Source organism: Diadema setosum, chromosome 13 (assembly GCF_964275005.1).
Source record: "Diadema setosum chromosome 13, eeDiaSeto1, whole genome shotgun sequence".
NCBI lineage: Eukaryota > Metazoa > Echinodermata > Echinoidea > Diadematoida > Diadematidae > Diadema > Diadema setosum.
In genome coordinates this window covers 9,981,415-9,997,788 of record NC_092697.1, presented here as the reverse complement: position 1 = coordinate 9,997,788, position 16,374 = coordinate 9,981,415, and the positions used below count along the sequence as shown (strand labels likewise).

General features: G+C 34.9%; 1 protein-coding gene across 1 annotated transcript in view; it reads right to left on the bottom strand.

Moving 5' to 3' along the window:
- LOC140237161 (receptor-type tyrosine-protein phosphatase S-like) overlaps positions 1–16,374 on the bottom strand; it is an 80,379-nt gene that overhangs the window by 30,289 nt on the left and 33,716 nt on the right. The window contains exons 11-20 of the mRNA XM_072317103.1: positions 15,326–15,569; positions 14,585–14,681; positions 13,536–13,624; positions 12,396–12,478; positions 11,294–11,381; positions 9,102–9,178; positions 7,697–7,733; positions 5,052–5,149; positions 1,886–2,011; positions 494–666 (exon numbers count right to left, since the gene is read on the bottom strand). Coding sequence (XP_072173204.1) covers positions 494–666; positions 1,886–2,011; positions 5,052–5,149; positions 7,697–7,733; positions 9,102–9,178; positions 11,294–11,381; positions 12,396–12,478; positions 13,536–13,624; positions 14,585–14,681; positions 15,326–15,569 — 1,112 coding nt within the window. The remainder of the gene's footprint in view (positions 1–493; positions 667–1,885; positions 2,012–5,051; positions 5,150–7,696; positions 7,734–9,101; positions 9,179–11,293; positions 11,382–12,395; positions 12,479–13,535; positions 13,625–14,584; positions 14,682–15,325; positions 15,570–16,374) is intronic.

The following is a 16,374-nucleotide window of genomic DNA, read 5'->3' as shown; positions in this document are numbered from 1 at the left end:
CAATTGAAATAGATCACGAATGTACCGTCTTACTTTTTGGGCTGAAAAAAAAATGCTAACATTCCACCAAAGGTTTTCACCATATCGCTGCATAAAACTTCTGAAAATGCAATCAAAGTTACCTTTCAGAGTGGGAATACATTCCCTCTCCCGAACCCTCCCATGCTCTGTCGCTAAACACCCTTCATGCCCTTCTTCGCTCTCTTCCCCATTAAGATCCAACAGATTTTACCTGCCTCCCCCCCCCCCCCCCGCGAAAAATCCTAGCTACAGACCTGCAATACATAGACGTTTGCAAGATGCAATATGGTTCGCTTCCGTGCATTGCGAAAATTTTCACAAATAGTGGGAAGTATGTTGCCATGGTAACAGCTCAATGGCTATATTGTTTATCATTCTTATCAGTGCAAATGTGAGTGGTGGAGGTTTTTCTGGTTATCATCAGAAGTCTGCACTTCATGAGGCTTTGGGTGATTGTCTCATTTTCACTAACCTGCAGTGCACAAGGATCGGTGCTGATCCACTTGGACGTCCCTCATATTTCTGGTGAGCTTGCTTGACAGCACGGGTGAAAGTTAGGAGAGTGGTGGGATGCTCGGGGGATTTCAGATTTTCCCAAGCCAGAAAGTGAAACTGGTGAACCTTCAAGACTTCATTCCGGTCTACCTATGAGTGGCATGAAAATTATGACAATCAAATGTTTGGTTATACCAAGAGTAGCAGATCACAGCTGGCACCAAATTACAAGTTACATGAGCTTTATCGAAATTCGCAGCGCATTATGTAATCAAAGTTAACATACTTACGCGCATACTTCCAGACATTTCCTACGCTTTCCTGTGTAACGATTACATCAATTTGTTCCTTGTCAATGTCTTGCTGAATTTATAAGATAATCTTGAAACTAATTTTAATCTTGTGTTCTTTTTTAAATGCAAGAGACAGAATGAATGGTTGATAAAATATATTAGTTGTGTAACTGTTGCTATTGAAATAAGGTTTTCTTGATTTTACGCTGCCGACAATTCGATTGATCCTTCGTATGCTTAAGTGTGTAGCACCCTGCCCTTTCATGTGAAGTAGCCTTTTTTTCAGACATCAATACGCTGAGTCTTTACAGAAGGAAATGCATCATTGTTATCAGCATGCAGGTGTGTTGATTTACACAAGTTAGCCAAGAAAGCAGTTACCCTCTTGCTTATATCACAAGTTTCAAGTTTCTCTTTATTGGCATATTTTTATTTTGCGCCATATTGTTCTACCATTCAATGTTTGTTTGATTGTTTGTTTGTTTGTTTGTTTTTTCGATTAGATATGAAGCTATTTATACAAGACGAGTAATACTGGCTGAACGATGACAAAATCCAAATGTCATCTATCACCAACTTCATGGAAGGTGTCTAGGAGTACACGGATGCTGGTATGCGGCTTAGGAGTCCACAAAGCGAACTCATGACCGCAATCCTCTTCAACATGGAGGGAACCGTAAGCCTACTGGATGACGTCATAAATGGGAAGGACCAAGCGGAACACAAGTTCTGAATGAAGATCTTAGTTTCAATGGTTTTTCTTGCAAACTCATTTCCAACCATCAGTCTTCCGATCATTGTAAAGATGGCATGTTTCAAGTAGTTCACATGACTTAATTCTGGAGAAAAAAAAAATATGATGGCAAATTTTCTGTTTTTGGCACTATACTGTATTCTGTGCACACAACACAATAGCTTCGTCATTCAATTAATGGTAGGAATATCGTCAGTTAAGTCTCCAAATGTGTCGAATTTGCGTTTTTGTGGCCACTCATAAGTACGTAGATCCTAACAAAAATGTTTGCCATCACACTATATACCTGCCCCGACATGCCTGCCGTTACGTTATGACGCACCTGCTTTATATCCATGACCCTGTGAATGGAGCCCGATCTCTCCACAATTGTCCTGAGAGTCACAACCATCTGTTCAAACTGGATGCTGCTACTCATCTTTTCTGGCCAGTACACTGTGCAGCGATCCTACAAGTTTGAATTCCCCGCAAAGCAATAAGTTTAAACGAAGTTCAAAGTTCAAAGTTCAGATTTATTTTCATTTCCATCAAATAAACAGAGAAAATCATATACAGTGTATATGCAGAGTATATTTGTAATAATATTGCAAAGGCTTTAGTTAACAAAATACATGTGAAAAGGAGTAACAAAATGCAAAAAGCTTAACTGTATTTTTTTTAATATATACATATGTATGCGGAGGGATGATAATAGAAATGGAGGGTCCCACTATAAAGCAAAGCTAGCCCGACAATAATATGGGACCCTCAGAAGGCAAGAGAACGAATAATGAATTAATGAAACTACAAATAGATATAAAACAAAATCAAAAGGAACCAATGTCAACTGGTATTAGATCAAATTAGGAAGGAAAAGGGGGAAAAAGAAAAAAAAAATGAAACTACAACACCTGTCATCGTGGACACAAGCAACCTGGATTCCATGATGTAATGATAAAATGCAACCTGGAGTGACTATATTGCAAAGAATTGTATACATATACCGGAAAGAATGCAGAAGAGCGGACATAAAAGAAGGAGAGAATATTTTGATTTTTTTTTTTTTTGATTTGATAGATATTTCATTTTCAGCAAATCAATATACATGAGTAGCATAATCATGAACATGTAGGAAATATACAAAGTGAATTTAACACAGAGTCGTTTGACTTGCATAAACAATGATATAAAAGAGAATTAATGATATAATATACAGTATGCATGTCTATGCAGCAGGGATAATAACAATTATAGTTAAGAAGCGATCATGCAGAGGGCCGCCATTATAAGCATTGCTTGAAAAGATGGCCGGCCCGAGGAAAAGATAGGGACGTACTAGATTCCTAACAATACAAATTCTGCTGCGAAGATAGCAGGGGAAAATAAACTCTGATGTGTGATGGTGGTGAATGTGCATGGAAGTGCTTGAAGGTGCACAAGGACAGATAGGCTGGAATTTAGAAAAAAAAAAGAATTGGTTTGCTGGAAGAGGGGACGATATGGGATGTTGCTACGGGAGATCAACATTAGTCATATAAATTATTGGTTTTTAGTTCGTATTTGAAGTGTATACTGTAATAAAATGTGCTTCTTTAAGTTTAATTTGAATGAAAGCAAGGAGGCACGCTGTTTCAACTCCTCAGGAAGAGTATTCCATCTTTGAGTGAGAAGAAAAATAGTGTTCAATTTACTTTTGCTACAGTTGCCCCATACAATATTGCAGTACATTACATATGGTAGAAATAAAGTGTTATATAACATTATTAAAGTTTGATCATTAATTAAATATTTTATTCTTCTTAAAACACCAGTTGCTTTACATATCGCTGTTGTAATATTCTGGACATGAGTATTCCAAGTTAGATTGCTATCTAGGGTTACTCCTAGGAACTTGGTTGAATGTTTCTCAGCAATGTTTATATCATCAATAAAAATTCTTTGAGGAAGGGTGGGTTGGGATTGAAGGGTATGAAAGTGTATAAAACATGTCTTATCAATATTCAATGAAAGCCTGTTGCTTCTAAACCATTTCGAGATGTTGCTTAATTCCGTATTTAGTGTATCAACCAGTGTTACAATGTCCTTGTAGGAATAAAAAACATTGGTGTCGTCTGCAAATAAAATGAAGTTTAAAAGAATATGCACAATAATGTATACGGTACAATAACAGGAGTATCTGAGGAGGACTTGTGTTTGACAGACTAATTTACTAAAAAAGAAAAATGCTTTATATGTAATTTGACCCAATTCCAACCCAATTCGGTTGCATATTGTAAGATGTTAAGAAAATAATTTTAATGTATTCTTAAAAGAATTCAAAGTTTTAGTTGTTATTACATTGTTAATAGGGAGTTCCAATACCTTAGCCCATCGTAAATGAAGGTGTTCTGAACCAGCAATGTTCTAAAAAAAAAAGGGCAAATGGAATTCATTCTACGCCTTGTTGGATAATTGAGAATGGCTTAATTTCTAAACATCGTTACAATTATATTTGGAAATCTGTGTATGTGAACGTTGCTTCTGAAAAAAGCATATGCCATGCATCTCATATTCAATTCTGGGGCCTGTTTCATAAAGATTGAGCGTAAGTTAATTGCGATCAATCGCAAATTGCGTTTCATAAACAACTTTGCTGCGATTGACAGCAAGTAACGCTTAATCTCCTGAAAGTTATGCTTGATTTTTCTTTAGAATCAAGCCTGTATTTATGACTTAAGCACAATATTGAGCTTACGCTCGATTCAACGAGTTACGCCCAATTAATCGAGCGTAAGATCAATCGCAACTCTTTATGAAACAGGCCCCAGTTTTCACTTCATACTTTTGCTCGAGTTTATTTTTGCACTCTTGCAATCAATGCTTCCTGCTCATCGATTCGTAAAGACATACTGAGCAAAAGATATAAAATTTAAAAAAATAAAAAAGAACAAAGAAATATCAAATGATTAAGGATAAAACACTCTTTCAAAACGTGTATGATGCCAGATCGCTCACGTCTGGTTTTTAAAGCAAATTGCTATTTTCTGAGTGTAAGTTATTTTTTTTCACTCTGTAGATGAAGATGTGATGTAAAGCACTGTCAAGGAACTTATAGTATGGAAGGGCGCGGTGTGTTGTATCATATGATATCGTATCGTATGGTATGGCATCATTATATTCCGTCGTGCATGCACGATACATTGACATTCATTTGACCCACTACCATCACAACAGACATGTTACAGAAACATTCAAAAATGTGAGTGCTTGTTTCAGCAAGTTTGTTTCAACACTCAGTATCCAGAACTGGTGTGAATGAAGAACAACTTACATGTGATTGAGATTGAATATATATTAATGAACATCTGAACCTCTGTCAACTTTTTTTATTCTATTCTTCTTCTTCTTTTTTTTTTGAAGTGTAATGATTCTTTTTGGCGTTCCTTTAAGTTGCATATGACACATCTTTATGTGTAACTTTATTAACATACAGTTGAACATTGTAATGTAACGTTAAAATTAGTTATTACCTTTCCAGCCTCGATTGTGTTGTTAATCATCACGACAATGTTCACTCTATATTGCCAGATCATGCGCCAGAAGTCTTGAATGCTAGCATTATTGGGAGCTGGAGGGAAAAAAAAAGAGACAAGGTCATAAGTCCCAGCATGAGACCTACGCTCAACAAGCTTGCTTCTAAGTAGTTTTCATCATATATCTTTAGCATTCATTCTCAGATTCCAACTTTCATAAATCGACCACTTATTTTCTATGTGTTTGTGTTTCTATGTGTATTCTATTATGCCTCCTAGCTGGTTATCATGTATTATTAAATGTTGTTATTTAGTTCTGTAGAACTCAGAGGTATAAACAGTCATCTATACCTCATCTTGCTGCATTACTTAACTCAAATCTGTAATGTTACGTGAATTTGAATGAGTCTCATACTGTTGGATATCAATATAATTCCATATCTCATACTTCTGGCAATTACAACAGAAGCTAATGATGTTTACTCTGATTTGTTAAATTACGTGATCGCTGTCTGCTCGGTTTTGATGTTTATACTTGATTACTGATAACTGAATATTCATGATACCCCAAGCAATGTGTATAAAGAGTGTACTGAGTATGTTGGTCATGAAGTGCTAATTATAAGCAATACACGAGGCGTGCTTCAGGTATACTGTGCTACAATCTTTAATTCACTGTGCTGTTGCTCACTGGTGTTAATACTCGCTTGGCCTTCATTCGTTTTTTATATATGGAATGACCGAGATGCCCTTTTTCTTTGTTTTTTTTTTTCTTAATAGAATGACCGAGATGTTTTTTTTTTCCCCTCCCTCGGTTTCAGTTCACGTATAATGGTTTTAGATGAAACTGGGCTTTTTGGCTGTAATAATTTTGCTGCTGGACAGTGTGAAGTAGTTTTGTTTGTGAATGACTCGGTTTTTTTTTTCATTGCTTCTGTTTTTTTCATTAAAAAACAAAACAAAACACAGGTGTTAGATGATACATTTAATTATATGAAGAAATGATTCATAAATATTTTTGTAATGTATTAATTTGAATTGTTATGGGAGTTATTTGGTGTTTGTCAGATATCATGGCTTTAATGCATTTGTGTGTGTGTGTGTGTGTGTGTGTGTGATTTGTAATGAATAGCGCCCCCACAGGGAAAGTTCGAGGAAGAGATCATCTGGAGTTTGAGTTGTTTTATCTGATATGTATAGCAAACTATGACAGTGATATGTGAAATACATATGTAATATGAAATTGCAGAGGGAAATTATGATTTTAATGTATTTGATATGCATCTTTTGTGTGTTGGGGTTGGTGGCGCCGTCTGTGGATGACCATGAGAAGGTTAAAGTGTAGGCTTATTTAGATTTTGAGTTGTTTTATGTATAATTTAAAGAGATGGTTGCATAAATAACAATGTTTAAATAGTGAGGTTTTGAAGGACTGAAATAGTTGGATGTTTCTAAAGTCAACGTGGTTAAGGGAAGAAATTTGTATGTGTGATATGATATAATATGAAGTATTTCTTGGTTTATTTTACTTTTTTGTTGTTTTATGGTATGATTCTGTATGTGTTTGTGATGTCATCTGTCATATTTTATGCCACCTCAATCGGTTATTTTCCCCTTTCACTAACCATGGGAAACACATCCTTACGTTTTGAATGGTATTGAAATTTTGATATGTCAACCGGCAATAATTTTTAGGTTTTCCTTTTCAATTTTATATCAAAATTTTGTCTCCTTTTTTCCACTATTTCAGTATATTTCCCTATCCTTTTTTTTTTTTAATAATTTACGGATTTTGTATGATAACTAATATGTATTTCCGCTTGATGTTGTGTCGATATCACAATCTTTATTTGTAGTTCTCATGCTTCGGTGCATTGAAATTTTTCACCCACTTTAACATTTTACTTCCTTGCCCGCTCGTCTCCATCTTGCCATATTTGTTATTCTCTATACAAGTACATACTGTATCTCTTTACCTGTTGTGCAATACTCTCACCTATCAGCCTATCCCATTTTCTGATGCCCCGGTCTGATGTATATTATGTCTTCTTCTTTTTTACATATTTCACGCATGCTTATCCTATCAATGTCTTTATTTTTAATGATTCTAATGTAAAGCAACCGTATCAGCCTTCGAGCTGCTGGATTGTTATTTTATTTTTTTATACTTGCACAATAAACCATATTGAATGTATTTTTTTCATTAAGAGATATGAAAATAAATTGGAATTGAAATTGAAATTGAATAATATATGTGTATTTCGCCACTATAATGTACATGATTATATACATGTATACACACACGCTCACACACAGACACAGACACACACACTCATTATGTACTTGTATATACATTTTCACGATGTTCCAAGTTGGTGTGAAATAACAGGGACATTTAATTGCCCGTAGTCTTTTTCAAGTCCTATATTTTGACTGTGAGTTTCGTTCTGATTTGTGCATATATGTTTGGTTGACTTACCCGGTTCTTTCGTCTATCAATGAAGGTGTCTCACGCTGGCCATACTAAATTAAAAGCAAGCACGCAAGCGAATAAACAAACGTACACACTCACACGCTCAAACATGCTATCAGAGTCAAACACAGTCACGGCCTCAATTAAGTGAGTGCTTGAACTTGCTTACCTTGTGAGGCAATGAACATCTTCTCTCCTTTGTGGTTCTGATATGACAAATATAATTGACACAATTTCAAAATATTAGAATATGCGTCAAAATATTTAGATCAACTTTTTTCATTTCTTAAAAACATTTAGTCTTTAATATGATTCAATAGACATAAACACCATTTGTCTTTGACATCTTACCCTTTATTAAGCGTCAGGTAAAGAAAAGATGAACTGAAGGCTGAAAAGGTATATTTGAGTTGGAAAAAAACATTATTTCTCCCTTTCTGCAATAGACATGTGTATAATACACATTTTTCAAAATGATACCTGCATTATTTCTGGCATAATGAAATACTGCAAAAAACGAATAAAAGTGGGCATTTCTGTGAAAGTGATATGGCATTACATAAGAATAATTATAATCAATCATAGGATTAAAATGTTCATACCATCGCTCATGAATAATAGTAATAATAATGAATAGTAATAATAATAATAATAATAATAACAATAATGATGATAACAATAACAATTATAATAATTTGAGTTCCCAATGTATTCTATTTTCCAGCAGTTTTGAAACCATTTTTCCAGGAAACCGAGATTTTCTTTCATTTACTGATGAACTTGGCTTCATGCTAAGTAGTCAATGTAAGATCGTAACTGTCAACTGTAAGTAGGGCCTAAATGCATTAATTACATATTTGACATATTACCACAAAAGCATCAGGCAGTTACAAAAAGTTTCTTATGATGTATACGCCAACTTTCTTCCATTTAATATTACAAATTTGCAGGAATCAGGCATTCTAAACACATTAGGTCAGTTCAAAGCAACGTATCAATGTGTAGTCCATAAAAGTCTCCAAAGTTTCGAACTTCAGAGCATGGCAGACAATGAAACACGGGAAAAGAATGATTAAGAAAACCAGATGCTTAGATTCTGAACAAATATCAAGATTCTTTATTCTTAGGGGCCACATCAGTCTATTTGCCCTTTTCATGACTTTTATGATATCTATGGCCATATAAACAGAGTAATTTAGTGATGACTCACATAAGATATGTGATGTTTTCGTCAGTGACTGCATATGCTTTAAAGATGGATATTATATTATTAGTACATTATATTTTTTGCACGGAATCGTTTATAGCTTTGAAATAAAAAGAGATGAGTCTTCTCTTTGCACGAAACTCGTGAAACAGGAAACCAGCTATTACCTTAAAATCTCAAAACCTGATTTACCTACGCAGATGGTATTACGAGAACAATCAATTTCAACATCCTAATGTGACGTGTATTGCATTACGATACACCCCCTAAATAATAAATAAATGAATAAATAAATAAATAAATAAATAAATAAATAAATAAATAAATAGAAAAGTTGATGTCACTCAAGAAAGTTCTTCTTTCTTACACGTATGAAATTGGCGTTGTAATAATCTGAGTGAGGATCATCCCGTACGGTTTCCAGGATGACCCGAGAGTGATCATCTGATGCAGTCACAGATAGAGTAGAAAGAAAAGGGGTAGAAACATAAATCTCTTCCTAAATCTTCACAAAACCCTCCATTTCCATTCCCATTATTATTTGATTTTTACTATACGCCTATGTATATACCTTGAAAATACAATTATGCTGTTATTCATGATCACATGTATTTTGTTAATTTACGGGTTTGTTTGTTTTTTTTTATTACACATATGTTCTGCTATTGCAATGTATATAAGTTTCCCTGTTTATCTTAATGAAAATAAAAATAAAGTTAGATTGAATTGAATTGAATTGAAACACGTTTATTGATCCTTTGCTCTCTCAACATCACTGGTGCCAGTATTACATTCGCAGACAGTGTTATCCATTTACACTCGGCCAAAAAGAAGGCAAACACTTATTAAAGTTCAGATTTTTATTCAAGACAGTAAAATACAGTGCGTATCAAAAAAAAAAAAAAGGTAATCCAAATTTGGAGGGCTACTATTTTATAATTGTCAGCTATGGAGAGCGCAATGTTAGTTGTGAGGAAAGGGGAACTTTTCCTCGTTCCATCGATGCCTAATTATGTTGGCAAACGTCATGTATGACTCTGAGCACATGATCTCTAAAGACAACAATGACATATTGCACAGTTTTCATGTTTGCTTGTTATTGTGGATGAACGATGCATGTCTCACTGCATGGATGATATCTGATCTGTCAATGAATGTGACCAAATAGGCCAGCCTGTTCGAAGGCAGGTTTGTGTTTGGGTTTTGTGCTTAGTGTTTCTCCTAACATTTTATGGTCCATAACCTTTAACGTGGCCACCTGTCCGATAACTTGGTCACTCCTACAGAGGCCAACCCACACAGTCCATTTTTCTCCGTGCATATTCAACACAATAAAGCTCGCAGCAAGAGACCATTATCTTGAATGTGAAAAAAGAAAAATGTTGAAAGGGATCGTACAGTTTTGGTTGAGATCTAATTTCAGGTTTTAAACATTTTTTGGTGAGATAATGAGAAACCTCTTATGAAATATGAAAGAGCATGTAATTCCATGAGGAGTTCGGCGTTTATTTGATGATAATTGGTTTGAAATGGCTGAGATATCCAAAACAGAGCGATTCTAATGAAGTTTCGGACCCACTCTTTATTACGATCGCTTTGTTTTACTTTGTTTTTGAATGTTTCAGTCATCCCAAACCCGATTTTCATCAAATAAACTTTGAATTCCTCTTAAAATGGTATGATCTGTACTATTTCATAAGTGTTTTCTTGGTATCTCACAAAAATTTAAAAGCCCAATATATTCTCATCTCCGCATCATACTGTACCATCCCTTTAATGGTTTGGCCGTTATGGGAGGGACCAGGTTAAGTTATCGACAACGTGGCCATGGTGAAGGTTATGAACCATAAAAGGTTAGAAACAAACCTGAAATACAAACCTGTAGTCCAGCAGGCTGGCCTGATGACTGATCACTTTCATTGATAGATCTCACCCATGTAGAGAGAGATGAATTGTTCTTCACAATAACATGCAAACTTTGAAAACGTACAATTTGTCATTGTTGGCATTAAAGTTCATGCTCAGTCATGCATAACATTTGTCAACATGTTTGGGTATGGGAGGAAAGATATGTTTGAGCTCCTACTGAGCAAAATCTGAAATGGATCTAAGTAGATTGGATGAAAAATATGCAATATGACTGAATTTCAATAAATTAGACTTTCAGGGAGCAATTTTTCATTTTCTCTTTCTCTTTTGCACATTGGAGCATGTTCTTGTATGACTGTGTTCACTGATGTACATATGTGTCCCTGTATTCACCTAAACATCAGAATCATGAATCAAACATGAGCATCAGAAGATGAATTAAATTACATCTAATGTGATATAATTTTTTTCATTGCTTATCAAAATCTGGTATTGAAAAATTGTAAGCTTTTAGCAAAGAAACTTCTTTTCCTTTGTAACTATTTGTGTGTGTGTGTGTGTGTGTGTGTGTGTCTAAATTGATTCCTACCTCGTTAATATTCTCTACCAGAGCCTTAAAAGGAAAAAAATGCATGATTTTCATTAATAACCCTGAATTCTATTTTACAAAAAGATTTATGGATCACTCACAGGCCAAAATGTTCTTGAAGCGATTTTTAGTCTTATTCTCAGGCTTTGACGAAACAGTCTGTGGAATCGGCTCATCCACAGGCAGCAGCTGAAATCATGATATCATTTCCAATCAGTATACCTCATAATAAGAAGGACACGTCAATTATAAACTCTGTTCAAGTTACAGTATATATATTTGTGACAACAATGAAGCTTGAGAAAGGCTATTTGTAGATTACAAAATGCTACATATTTTGAGAGAAGACAAGGGATGTCTCAAGATGAATTTGTAAACACGGGTTTAGGTTGAACCTGTTAAAGAAGATTATAACCTTTTGGTATTGGCAATTAAAAGTAAAAAAACACACACACAAATACATATCATATGCACACACATATATGAACATTGAGTTGTTGCTGTTTTTTTCTGTGGAAATCAGTATGGGTATTCGTATAGCCTTAAATAAATTCAGCGTTTCTAAGGTCATCCCTTTCTTTATTAAGGTTTTCATTGTCTTCAGGTAAATGCTGCATAGTTACATTCAGTACAATTGTGCATTATTTCCAACCAGCTTGTTAACAGCTTGTAAGAAATGCACTTGATTGTTTATTTCTTCAGAAGAAATAGGACTTGGCCTCTAACTTAAGGAATAGCCCCGCGATTGAGATCCCCCCACATACACTTTATAAGCACTTCATATAAGATTTGGTACATGTATTGATTATAATGTAAAATTGCGCAATACAAAGGCCTACTTTTTAAGAGCACTAGATAGTTCTTTAAGCGGGCCTATTGATCTACTTAAAATGTAACTGTAACTTTTGAAGGAAATTGACCTTGATAGGCCAAATTAGATAATATCGATTCCCTGACACGCGTGACTTTTTAATCGTCTTTTCACTTTTATGAAAATGAAATACTTTGTTATAGCCCTGTACATTATTTTGCAAAGTTGTTTGCATGTGAAACTATCCTAATTCGATTTACATCTTCCAGCTAATACATTCATGACCTGGCCTATGCAAACACGGTAGGCCTATAGGGTGTTCCTTTACTCGCCAGGTGCAAAAATAGGAAAGGAAATACGTTAAAGAGAAAATATCTCAAGATCAAACATACCCGAAAATCGAATAAAAAGCCATCTTTCTGCATCGCGTTTTTACACCGCACATACTCCTCTAGGCTTTCTGCAGCGATGGGTCCTGCAAGAAATAAAAGTATTTCCACACGCGATATTTTGCCCCAACCTCTTTTAACAGAGTGCAGTAGTGAGAATGCTCATCGGAAATGTGATTGGGGGGAGGGTATGGAGCATTTTATGTAGTTCGACGAGATGGGGCATCATGCTGTTTTCGTATAAGGGAGAGTTTGGTAGAATTTAAAAATTGAATTTACATTGTTTTCCGTAAAGATAATACTATAGTCTAATGAACAGAGAGAATATACGGCATTCTTAATAAGACTTCATGCATATAGATATAGCTCGTGAAATTACGTGGCATTACCAATACAAATACATTCTTATCAATAGAGGAAGATCATAAGGTTTAAATCTTAACTATCTTAACTAAGAAGCTATGACTTTCGACTGTGTGTGCTTGAGCGACAATAGTTCAATTGTTTGGAAAAATTTAATACCGCACTGATTGCCCCGTATGTATATGCACATATACATACATACTTACATACATACGGTTACTAGTGTGTTACACTGTGCAGAAAGACTTGCATAGCTGTTAAGCCGAGTAAAACTGGAAAATCCAGTCTGATACATCGGGAAATCGACAATATCACAGAGATACTGCCAATTCGGAGGTGCAATATCACATTTTACAGGACTTACACCACTCCCTTCAGATTTCTATTCTCTTGTAAAGGTAACCGCTGATGGAGTGCTTTGTCTGGAGGGCAAAATAACTTTCAAGGGACTGTCACCTGTCATATTACTGCAATAGACAATATGTTTGCTGATACAGATAACACGTTGTATATGAGAACACGCAATTTCAATCTAACTCCGTACGCAGCCAATCATAGTCTGCAATATATATATATATATATATATATATGTATATATATTATATATTATATATATGACATGACATCACTCCTCGCAATAAAATGATATCCATACTCGCTGCATTAGTCACGTGATTACATTGTGACCAATCGCTGACCAGTAATTACGGTAGTATTTTGATAAAACACAATATTATTATTGTCAATCAAGATGGGTTTACCTAAAAAATAGTTACTCACCTGATCTGCTGGCATGCGGTGGACTGCTGGTGATTAATTCACTCCCCACTTTATAAGTAAAAACTCCTGGAAACCTGTCTTTTTTCCTCCTCCTATTTCAAGTGGAATAGATAAAAAAGCATACCATACATGATCAAGTTTATCAGGTCTCTTGATAGTTATAGTCTCACAGACAGAAGAAATTTCGGCTTCATTAGGTTATGTTGTTTTGCCAGCACATTTTTATGTAGCGCCTACAGTTCATGCAATTGCGACATAATTTTCACGATGATGCAAAGTGATCTTTAATTGATCTTTATTCAACTATATTCATGGACATATGTGCCAGTTGTTCAAGAGTTTTTAATACTTTGGCCTCGTTGGGTTTACAACCAAAATCACTACATGTATAAGAGTTCTGGATACGTGCTGCGTAAGCATTACGATGTTGCACCATAATGTTTTACATTAGGGCCTCCTCGTATGTTTTAAGTTCAGAATTGGCTGTATGATTATTCAAAGCTCAAGTGTAGTTTCGGTCATACCAAACCAAAAGCAGAAGGAGAGTTTTTATATGTAAATAGGTGCCTTACATAAAACTGTTGAGGTTTATACTATGCTAGACAGAACAGGATAGAAGTATGATAATGCAAAGCTCGAGTATAAAAAACACCAACACACACTAGAGTCCTACTCAAAAAGAGAATGAATATTGAAATACTATAATTCAAAAATAAATGCAGTTTCCTTTGACATGTCTTACACTGTCAGGATGCGTTTGTGTTATCGTAATGGCATCGGAAATATGCATCTCCCACCATTTTCGAAACCAGAAATCTTCGCCCTGCACCATGAAACACTTTATCAAAATTGATTTTTTTTTTTTAATGCAATGATTGTATTTACATTGGTTTGGCAGCTCCATCATTATCAGTCAGTTATTAACACGCTAGAAGTTTTTTTGTGAAAATTAAAAGCAATAATGTTTTTGTTGTTAGTTCTGTTTGATACGAAGAAATAGACTCAAGAAATTAAGATGGCAAAATATAATAAAATTGTTTATTCCTTACCGTGCAATGTTGAATACGAGAGAAACGATTATGAGGACAACTGTGGCAATAAGGCTCCCTGCAATCACAGCCACGATTGATCGACCAAAAGCAGGATCTGAAGGGGGAAATTTTTGGAAAGAAGAAAATTTATATCAGTTACCAGGGATCAGCTACACGCTTTCCAGCACACATCAATAGGAAATGTGTTACAATCTTACTATGTTAACCTTTCCTTTTTCAGATTCTAATTAAAAAAACTAACGGGAGCTAACTCCAACTTTAGACAAAGTTAATGTACCATTTGGGAGAGTAGTTTGTACAATATGACCGTCAAAGATATTCCTTTTTAAAAGTCAAAGGGGTAAAGTAGAATAATTGTTTTCACTACTCTGCTGAAATTTCTTAATTTCAAATACGTCAGCAATTACCATTATTTGAAGGCCAGAGGAGCAAAGGGGTTTAAAGGGCATAATAGATGGACAATGAAAATCAAATAATTCCAACAAATACTCTCAATGTATCTTCAAAAGTAGACAAACCAGGTCGATGGACCTTAAACTATATGTTGTGAGGGGTGACGTTTTTTATAGATATAACTTATAACTTGGCTTTGGAGTAATCCTGGATGAACGTGATTTTTTTTTTCTGGAATCAAACTTTCATCATTCCTCTAATGCAGAAGTAACCTTCCTATACTATAGTACATCATACACTCGATAGAGAAATAAATAAGATTAGACATAAAAATTACACACTCACCTTGTTCTGGGGTGAAAGCAACCACACTTTCACCCCTTGAACTCTCTGAATCCTGATTCCGTGCCACCACGTTGATGGTGTACTGTGAAGATGGCTTGAGGCCAGTGAGGGTGTGGTTGGAGGGAGACTCAAATGGGACATCTTCGTACATCTCAGGCATATCGGCCGACGCCATTCCAGCGATGGCATAGTAAATCCTTATTCCAGTGAACCCACTTCGACAGTTGAATCCATTAATTGGATTCTACACATATATCCAGTTTTCACAAGAAAGTTGCAAATTAAAACTTCTCTTCGCTTGTATCCTGTGCTGATTTCACAGTGAGTTACATATTCTCTAAAATGAAATGTTAAATCAAACATTTTAAATGTTGTCACTCCTCGAACTTTGTGTAAGTGTTAAATCTAACATTCAAAATTGTGGATTTACTTCATCTTTTGCATGTATAGACCCTAAAAAATGAAAAGGTAAATTTAACACTTTGGTTTTTAATTTTTCATTTACAAAAGTTCGATGTAAAAAAATGTCAAATATTCAGTCTTAGTTGTATATGACATAATGATATGACAATTCATTATAATTCTGTGCTTGGTCGTAGTTCAGAATTTTAAAAGAATTAAAATATATCTAATGATACCACAAAAGGTTCCATGTATTGCACTGAATATGGAAGTGAAAGAAGTGTTTGCATATGTAAGTCTAAGTGTGTAGGAATTAGTGTCTGTATGAATGGGTAAGTATAGTTACTGCAAAAACTCTTTAAAGTTGTGCATGTCTTTACTGTGGTATTTTTACGTTTTCAAAACTCTAACTTTAAAATTGATTTATAATTTGTCCCAGTATATTTCCAAAAAAAAAAAAAAAGCCAGCCCTCACAAATAGCAGTGTTGAGAAAACCAGCTCTAACGTTAGAATTCAGTCACACACGAAAGTGCTTAGGAATGCAAACAGAAAAGGTCCATTCAAATACCTCAGTTACGTATACGAAAGTAGATCTCAACAAAACATATCAATTTTGTTACATTTGGACGGGATATGTAGAATATGA